General features: G+C 39.1%; 1 protein-coding gene across 4 annotated transcripts in view; it reads right to left on the bottom strand.

Moving 5' to 3' along the window:
- LOC110005722 (CD276 antigen-like) overlaps positions 1 to 4,971 on the bottom strand; it is a 60,889-nt gene extending 55,918 nt beyond the window's left edge. Inside the window, exons 1-4 of one of the 4 annotated variants that reach the window (XM_065955451.1) lie at positions 4,688 to 4,971; positions 2,809 to 3,132; positions 1,510 to 1,548; positions 762 to 1,040 (exon numbers count right to left, since the gene is read on the bottom strand). In XM_065955451.1, coding sequence (XP_065811523.1) covers positions 762 to 1,040; positions 1,510 to 1,548; positions 2,809 to 3,132; positions 4,688 to 4,748 — 703 coding nt within the window. In that variant the 5' untranslated portion in view covers positions 4,749 to 4,971. The remainder of the gene's footprint in view (positions 1 to 761; positions 1,041 to 1,509; positions 1,549 to 2,808; positions 3,133 to 4,687) is intronic. The other 3 variants (XM_065955452.1, XM_065955453.1, XM_065955450.1) reach the window with 3 other exon arrangements.
- Between the last annotated feature and the right edge of the window lie 4,867 nt (positions 4,972 to 9,838).

The following is a 9,838-nucleotide window of genomic DNA, read 5'->3' as shown; positions in this document are numbered from 1 at the left end:
TCTCTATTTGACAATATTTTACTCCTAACAAGCACTTCAGGTCTTTTGTTTTAGTGTTTCATATCTTGAAATCAGATGTTGATCTGGACTTGTCAGGTGAGTTTTGTCTCTAATAAGTAGAATGAGACGAGGAGACTCATCAGGTCTGACCTTCAGTCCATGCACAGAGGGGAAGAAGTCGTTGAGATATTATCGGGTGTTAAAAGTGATTTTTTTATGGTTTAATATAAACTAGATATCATTTAGATAGAATGTGTTTAATGCTGCACTCCTCAATGTTTATCATCCTTTAACAATAAGAAAATGTAACACTGAGAATTCAGCAGCACATTATTAACATCTCATTTAGTGTTAGTTTAGAATCATTGATGTTTAAAACAACAGAGATTCAGACTGAACATGAAATTAATCTCAGCCTCATTTCATCCTGTGACTGTTTGTATCATTTGTGTTTATTCAGCACAATCAGCTGATAGAATGACAACACAGATGTTCACTACAGCTCACTGGGACTTTGTTTCTGTGTGATAGTTTATTTATTACCTGTCCCTGTTCATCATCTCTCCTATTAATGCTAATAAATCAAACAGAGTCACAGTTTAGATTTACATTTTTCTCTCAGGTGGAAACATTTACCTGATGGGTCAACGTGACTTCATCCTTTTTTTAAACTGCTTTGAGATCAAATACTCAGAGTTCAGTCAGAACACAGTATGTTTTAAATTATATTCACAATAAATCACTGAAAGGAAGAATCTCACCGTGGATGTACACAGAGATCTTAGAGGAAATCTGATGACAGATCTCATTCTGTGTGAGCACACAGCTGTAGTGGTCGTTCTTGGTCACAGTGGTTTGGAGGATGATGTCGTAGCTGCCTTCTCTTTCTGTGACCTGTGTTTCTTTAGCATTAAGGATGTTTCCAGAACTGTTCCTCCACTCCACTTCAGGTCGAGGAGAAGCTCCATAAACTTCACACTGCAGCAGAGACCAGTCCTTTGTTGACTTAAGTGAGGTGACAGATGGCTTTGAACATGCACCTGTGTACAAAGTATAAATAATAAATTATTCAGGTTATTTACAGCAGCAGAAACATACAATGTGATTCTCTTGTTCAACACATATCTGATTAAATATGTTTATAAAAAGAGGAATAAACAGGGAAATAAAGTGAACTACATGTGTGAATAAAAGATCCCGTTATTTGTCCCAGCAGGCTATGACATGTTGAAGGACCCTGTAAACCACCTGACCTGAAGCCCGTTCATCAGAGCTGCTAGGTGTGGAGGACACGTGGTTATATCAACTAACAAAAATGATTTTATTATTATAAATTCAACTGAAACATATTTAATGAGTTATGATTCCTTTAGTTTTAACTGAAGTGTTGTGAGTCTTTACGTCACAAACTGAAGGATAATGTTCAATAAAGTGAATCATATATATCTTCAATATTTGTGAGTGGTATCAGGTGTGTGATCGACAGAGGATGACGTCATCAGGACTCACTTGGCTCCTCCTCCTTCGTTCTGTCCTTTAAGATACACTCTGAAAGAAAAAAGAAAAATGAAGGTTAGAGTGCTTGTGTGATGTTATTAGCATGGCTTATAGGGCTTATCATCACTGTGATCAATAAAAAATACATTTTATACAGTTATATTAAATCCATCTAAAACGTGAATAAAAAGCTTCAGTCTGCTGGTGGACAAGTGGTTGGTTTGCCCTCCCCATGTACACAGGCTTTAGTCCTCGAAGCGGGCGGCCCAGGTTCAAACCCGACCTGTGTCATCTTTCCTGCACTCACTCTCTGTCTCTCTCTCTCTCTCTCTCCCTCTCTCTCTCTCTGCGTGTGTCTCTCTCTCTCTCTCTCTCTCTCTCTCTCTCTCTCGCCCAAATCTCCCCTTAAAAACTCTCTGAATAACATGTCACATCTCATTTGTGCAGAAAATAAATCAAATTAAAATGAATGAAGATCATGATCATCTTTAGATTTTTGTTTCATGTTTGTTTTGAACAAACTAGATATGAGTTAGGTAATAAAATAGATGCATCATTTAACATGGCTTATAGTTTAAAGTCATTTGTGGCCCCCGTACACTGGACAGATCTTCATCCATTAACTCGACCTGAGTCCATCTAAGGAGACTATCGGCCCCATCTGTAAATACACTTTATTACCATGTTGAGAAAACTATTATTGATCATTAAAGATATGTGAGTATTTATTCAGATACAGAGAAGATATTTTCAAAGTCAAACTGAACACTTGAGGAGATTGAATCTATATTAAAGATTTGATGAAATACATTTATAACTTTGGAGAAGTTTTAAAGAGCTCTGTGGACACCTGCTGGAGAAGCTCTGTACTGCACTTTGTAAAATATCTCAAAGTCAGTGTGTAAAGCTTAAATGTGATCCAGTTCTTTAAAAGAACTTGAGGTGGACATCCTGCAGATATCTGCCTCACAGAGTGTTTACTTTAACATGAACATGTTCCAGCTCCTCATGCTCTTCATATTATTCACTTTGAAATGGTTTGAAGAGACAGAAATGCACAAAATGAAAATGAATCTCAAGAGGTTTAAACACAATCTGAGATACAAAACAAACCTGTTTGTGTGGAATATTATGGAGCTGGTAATGAAGACAATCAGATGATAAATGTGTTTGTGCAGAGTGATATAACCTGTACTGTTTAGGAAATATCAAACATGTGATTTCTGACTACTTTAAAAAAAGTTCATCAGTGACTCTTAAACCAGTCATCTCAGGAAAAATGTTTTTAACTGTTATTTTAAAAATACTCACCAACCAGCAGCTCAATGAGGAACGTTTGAGGCGGCTGCAGACGAGGAAAAAAACAGGTGTAGTTTCCACTGTCAGACACCTTTGTCTCTGTGATCTTTATGGAGGCGTTACCGTTCACCAGCTCGTATTCAAAATGTGAGACTCGACCTTCAAACTGTTTGTCTTGACCTGTAATGCCATGACCGTAATAATCTCCTCCGTTGTAATGGAACACCTCCTTGTGATCGTCTTTCTTCCAGTCAAAGATCTTCGTCTCGATGTTCTCCTTGGTGCTGAGGGAACACGGTAACACAGCATCACTGTCTTCTTTCACCACCACTCCACCTGAGACAGAAACACGAGGATGAATCAGTTTGTTTACATGCAGAAAACCTGAAAACAGTTCCAGTAAAGTTTATTAATGGAGCATCAACATATTATATCAAAGAAACCTTTCATGCTTTCTCGTCTTTGTCCACCTAAATGCAGACTGACGTCTCTGAGTGTCTGAACCTCTAAACGATGTCATCTTGTCTTGTTGGTTATGCAGGTATATTTTTTCAGTTAAAGCTTTCCCCACTGTGTGTGTTCATTCATTTACTGTCCCTTTAAAAACAAAGTACCACTTGTTAGGTCACTGAACTCTGGGCCGTCTAATTTACGACATGGAGGAAACATCAGGAGCAAAGTTTTGGAAACAGGCAGCACCTGGCCAGCAAGGTGCTTAGAAATAAAAATAGATGGTGAACCAAAGTAATCCAAGACACTATGGTGCGTTGGAATCGTCATTTTTTCTTAGGAAGGTTCCTAACTGAGTGAAATGAAGCTTTTAAGTGTTTTTTAAGTGGTTTCCATGATAAGAGCCGTTTGAATTCTCTAAAATCTAAGGAAAGGTGGGTCAATGCTTCCTTTATAACCTCCTTTAGGATACACTGGACCATCCTTTAGGAAAGGAGATGAGATATGACGTCCCACAATTCCTTGCGGCCTCAACATTTAAAGCGAGTCGAGCATCCGACCGTTCAGGAACATGAACGATGATCGTAAAGTGACTCAGATCATGAAAGAGATAAAAGATAAGAGACATTTTTATCAGATGATGTTTGATTCAACATATTTCATTCTCTTAAGAATGTTTTGTGCTGCTGTACATTTGTATGTTTAAAACATTATGTGTAGGTTATATCTTACATTAATGTAACAATTCATTTCATCCAATCATATTGATGTTGATGTTGATTTCTGATTGGACAGGAAGCTGATGGTTTCACTTTTCTTACTTGTAGCCTGGTAGTCTATATTTCTTTTATTTCAATCCCAACCTCGTGGTGATCAGGATTATTTCACCGGTAAGAAGCACAGGGGAAAGTTTTTTACATGATCTTTTTGTAGTTTCCCCGGGGTTAAGGTGAAGTGGATAGTGAAGGAGATAGGAGGGACAATTCGAACACACCCCAGAGCTGTGGGACGTTCCTTAACATGGCGGGTCTAAAACTACTTCCGGTTCGACCGAGGACGAGGAGACAGTATTTAAGAGGAGTGAGCTGCAGGGAGAGACTATTGTTTAGCTCGACTGATGTTAAAACATTCAGACTTTCCAAACTGAAATCCCGGGAACACACTGAAGTTTGAAAAACTACTTCCCAACTCGAAATAACGAGCAGCACATGAACGCAGCATAACTGTCCGTCATTCAGGAAGGAGGAACAAGGCCTCGCTCCATGTCACCAACAGTCAATAAATAACTAGGTATTCACAAGTTTTCACTTATTAGTGTTTAAACATGTCCGTCGACATTATTACTGCTCCTCGTTTAACATCGTATGATTTCGATCAGCTCGGCTACAGGAAGCAGACAAAACAACCACAAGAAAAAGGAGCTCTTATTGTTCTTTCTTACCGTTAACATCATCAAACGTTGATACCGACCAAAGGAGAGAAAAGAGAAGAGCACACTCCATTGTTGTTGATTCTGACTTTGAGTAGTTTGTGTTTTTAACGACTCTTCTTCTGTCTGCGTCAGAAACTCAACTGAACTTTCGTTTTCGATTTCTCTGTTTAGAGATAAGGAGGAGTCGTACGTCACTTCCGGCTCGTCAGAGTGACCACGCCCCCGTTTGGGTGAAAACAAACTCTGAGAATGTTTCGGCGGTAGATTTGAAAACACTGGAAGCAGTGAGATTAAACGTGACTGTGAAGCTTTTTGTACTTCAAACTATTTAAAAAATACAATTTAGTATCGGGGTTTCATTTCCAAAGGACAAAGGAGGGTAAAAGAAGAGCTGTGTGTGTTTGGACTGAAACTAGAGAGGATTAAAGTGTCATGTTCCTGCTTTAAAGCAGAAGAGAAGTGTGTTCACAGATTCTTCACACATTCATTCACTAACGTATTAACAACGTTTCAACTGTCACATCATAAATATGTTGGTGAAAATGTCTCTAAACGAAGGAACACTACACCAAATCCTCTTCCTGAAAAATAAATGTCAAAATAAAAAGAATATAACACGTCGTCTCGCCCCACTCATCATTATTTACACTCAGGTGTGAATACAAAAGGTTTGAATATCATCCAGGTGACTTTGTGTTATTCTAAATCAGCTGATAACTCAGAGTTTATGTAAACGTCTGTAACCTCTCCATTACAGCTCTGAACACTGTTAGAAACTATTACAAATAAAGATTATTTAGAAATAAAGATCCCTCTCAGGTAACTCGCTTAATAATGACTCATCAGGTGTTTAAAGTCAGTTTCCTCTGATGACTCGTTTGAGCAGATTGAACAGACACTCACGTACACGGTTCATTTTATACCGTTATGATGTCGATGTTCAGAAATGTCATATTTTAAATGTTTACATCACTGCTCATCACATTTAGTACGGTTTTGATTTTTTAAGACTTTAAATCAGTAAAGAACACGACTTGTCCGTTAACCACCATTCATTAAATACACACAAAATAAAATGAAATAAATACAAAGGCAGTTACAAATTACAAGACTCCAAATAATTATACTTATAAGTATTTATATTGTGCGCACAAGACATTTTATTTTTGCTGTTTGGGCCCTCAGGGGATCCGTACCTTTTTCATTTGAAAAACGATATTTAAATACAAAAGTATTGTTTTTATGAAGCGTTATTTCTAAATGTTATTTATCAGGGGAAGGTGTAATACAATTTAATCGTTCATACAAAGAAAAAGAAAAAGATGGCTGCACCAGATTTATTGAGTTATTAATTTGCTGATCTGTAGTCTAAAGGGTTTATGTTTTTCTTTGTGTGGATAAATGATAAATACTGTCAAACTACTACAACCACTAAAACGATACACAATATAGAGTACTGTTTGTTTCAGGACACCAGAGGGCGCCAAATCATCAAGAACAGGAGTGACCAGACCCCATCACTTCTAGAACAGACTTCTAACTCTGAAGTGAATTCAGCAGCAGCAGTGTGGTTTAGAGCTGTGGTGTCCAAACTCAGGTCCAGGGACCCCCGAGGGTCCTTAGATCCTGTCCTAGACGTTCCATACAAACAAAACAACAACAACAACAACAAAACAACAAACACAGTGTTCAAAGTCTCAGTCTTTTGAAAACAAGGGCGCAGTTGTTGAAATCATAAAGGATCATTAAACATAAAATGAAGCCGTGCTGAGCTCATTCAAACCTGGATGGAGTTAAACTTCCTGAATCTAAATGAAATAAAAGTGTTTGATAAATGTGTACTCCCTGATGGTGTTCACGGTGTTCTCGGCCCGTTAGCCAGTCGACATGTGGCAGAGATCTTGTTGTGAGTTTTGTCTCCTTCAAACAGATTAGCTCGTTAGTCAAAGCAGCTGAGACTGTTGGGAAAGATAAAACCTTATCTTCCTCCAAAGGACTCTGAGAGAGTCCTCCACATGTTCATTACATCTCGTTCAGATCGTTCATTCTCAGTCTGAGCTCCCTCTTGTGGTACGCTGGGAGTCTCTGGTTGTTTGTTTGTTTTAAATAAAGATGTAGAAATCAAATAGTTGAAAATAAAAACCTGAGGGAAAACAGACCAGATCGAATTCTGATTGGCCGGTCTCAGGCTCGGGCAGAGACAGCTAATGTTGTGCCCTGAAAAAGAGTAAAATGAAGAAATGGACTCAAGACACGATGCTTCCTCTGTCAGCGTCATGCAGAATCAGGCATAACTAATCAATCACATGCATTATCTCTTGATAGACATTACAGGTAGAAAACAGATTCATAACTCTTGGCAGACATATCTGTTTATTTCAAAGGTTTTAAACAAACAAACTTGTTTTTAAAGTGTTTTAAATCCTTCAGACTGAATCTGTTTTAACACTGATGTCTTTTACACATTTTTAACCTTAAATGAACTTCTACAATTGTTTTATGAGATTTTTTACAAGAATTTCTGTTTTATGTCACTAAAATCATATTTATTTCTCCATGAATTTATTTATAACTTATCAGTTATTTCAAATAAATTACACCTATCACACAAACCTCTACAGGTAAGCCCCTGATTATGAATAACTCTTCATTTTTATAAAATCAAAACATGACTTATAGAACATCCCCGTACAGTTTGTGCCGATGAAGACAGAACTATTCAGTCCTAATTCGTCTTTTGTACAAGGCGTTCAACATGTTCATTTCTTCTTTTAACATGGGGTGTGTATGGGTCTTGGGGGGCTTTAGGAGCCAGCCTCAAGTGGACACTTGAGGAACTGCAGGTTGTTGCACTCGCACTGGCTTCATTTTCCTTGCTGGAGGTAGCCGCTCAAAAGGGCTTAAAAATAAACTGTTGGTTTTGGCTTTGCTAGCTCGCTAACCAGCCAGCAGGCAGATTGAATTCAAGGCTGAAGCGGACAGCCTCTGTATATTCTTCATGTGTGTGACTGTGTGTGTGACTGTGTGTGTGTGTGACTGTGTGTGTGTGTGTGTGTGTGTGTGTGACTGTGTGTGTGACTGTGTGTGTGTGTGTGTGTGTGTGTGTGTGACTGTGTGTGACTGTGTGTGTGTGTGTGTGTGTGTGTGTTACATAACATCCTGTGCTCCCGAGCGGCGGTCCTGGACACTTGCTGCATTGTCAGCAGCTCGCTCTCCTGGAGTTTCTGCTCGTATCTGCAGGGACGGACGCTGCGGAGCCAAAGACAACAACCAGGAGGTCTACAGATATTTGAGGTTCTGACCTGTTGGTACTTTTAACCATTTAAACACTGAAAGAAAAGTCTGAGAAGATGATAACTTATGCTCCGCTGTGGTCCTGATGTTTCTACGAGTGTGAAACAATGATTTGTAGCAGCTGCACCGCGTTTCATGACATCTGATACCCTGAAACCATTTCAGTCTGACATTTTTATATCAGAGATTTACGCTTCATTCTATTATAAACTCTATTTTTCTAACCAGGACCCAGATTGAACAAATATAACGATATAATGTGAAACGGGAGGCCAAACGCTGCAGCTACAAATCCTAACCAATGACGTGCTGAAGAGTTTTCTCGTGCTGCCTTTTAACTGATTCAAACTAAGAGGTTATTTAAACTGAGCTTCAGCGTCTGTGAGTTTAAACAATGAATGGAAACCTGTTGTTTTATCCTGTTTGCACGTCTCTTAAAGGTTAGAATCATAATATTTTTTTAATGTTTGAGTTTCATCTTAAAGTCAGCTAAGGTCATCTCAAACGTCTCAGACAGTCCGTCACTCTGCTCTCATTAGACGAAATGCCATCCGTCTCCTCCTGCAGCTTTCATTTCCTTCATCTCCTCCGAGTCGGCACACATTCAGGTGTATCTCCTGAAGCCTTTATTATGCTTTTGATTAGAGACGGGGAACATTAAGGTACACACTGCTTCCACATTTTTTCCTTAATTAACTAAGAGTCGGTTCAAAACCAACAGAACTGTTTTCAGATCATCGTTTACTGTGCTCATCACAATCCTTCCACATGCTGTTTCTTTCAGGTTTCCCGAGTATGACCATGTATTGAAACAGCGCAACATCCACTAAGCTCATTCCAGTTGTTGTGTTTTTAACAATCAGCTCTTACTTTTAACTCATCAAACACAACCACTGTGTGAGTGAACATGTTCAGGTACGACGCTGTAGGCTCCTCCAGCATCATTTCTGGACTCTGTCCTGCTGAAGACAATGTTGTCTGCAGCTTGCTTTATACTCTTCATGTGAAAGCGAGTGGAGAGGGGTTGGAGGTGTGTCTCTGGAGGAGAGCAGGGGCTTCAGGATGGAGGAGGCGTGGCCAAACAGCAGTTTGTTTTGGTTTCATGCTGGAGCTAAAGGCGACATCTACTGGATCAAAAAGTCACACATTCTTCCTTTAAAATTCAAATTCAAAAACATTTTTATTTTAAAAAGTATGAATTTAACTCATCTCTCTCCGTACGTAGCCAGAAGTAAGCGTTTAGTAAGACCAAATAAAACCAGCAGAGTTTAACAGACTCACTGCAACAAGAAGACTTCGGGAAATCCTCTGGATCTGAATCTGTCCGGCTGAAGATCTGAAGTAAACCTCTGAGCTCTCCATCGGGATGCACGCCCTCTCTCTCTCCTTGTCCTAAAGTAACCTGCTCAGCTGACTTTGAACTCGTCGGTTAATTGAGGTCGTCTCAGTTGGAGCGTTTGCTGAAATATTTCCCCGACCCTCTGACTGCAGCTGTGGAAAGGTCACGCTGCCGGGATCACAGCGGTTAGATTATTTAATGAGATTAAACGGTATATAAATAATATGTGGGCAGGTAGACTGGATCCAGAAGTTGTAAGAGCACCTGAAACGCCGTCTCTGGACTCTTATTTGTTAGTTATTAAAGGTCATTGAACCACAAAGACCGTTTCTACATAACGGGTGTGGTGTGGGGCCATGTGGGTTTCATCTGCTGAGGTTTCTCGGAATGACCGGAATTTTGTTTGTGTTTCTAAAACACAATAAAAAATGTCTTTTCAAATATTTAACAGCGATGACTCTTTCCTGGTGTTGATCCACAAACATCACTGTTGACTGTTTTCACCTCAGAGCTGCAGCTTTAACAGA

This window comes from Labrus bergylta, chromosome 5 (assembly GCF_963930695.1).
Source record: "Labrus bergylta chromosome 5, fLabBer1.1, whole genome shotgun sequence".
Lineage (NCBI taxonomy): Eukaryota > Metazoa > Chordata > Actinopteri > Labriformes > Labridae > Labrus > Labrus bergylta.
This window is presented reverse-complemented; position numbering and strand designations above follow the sequence as displayed.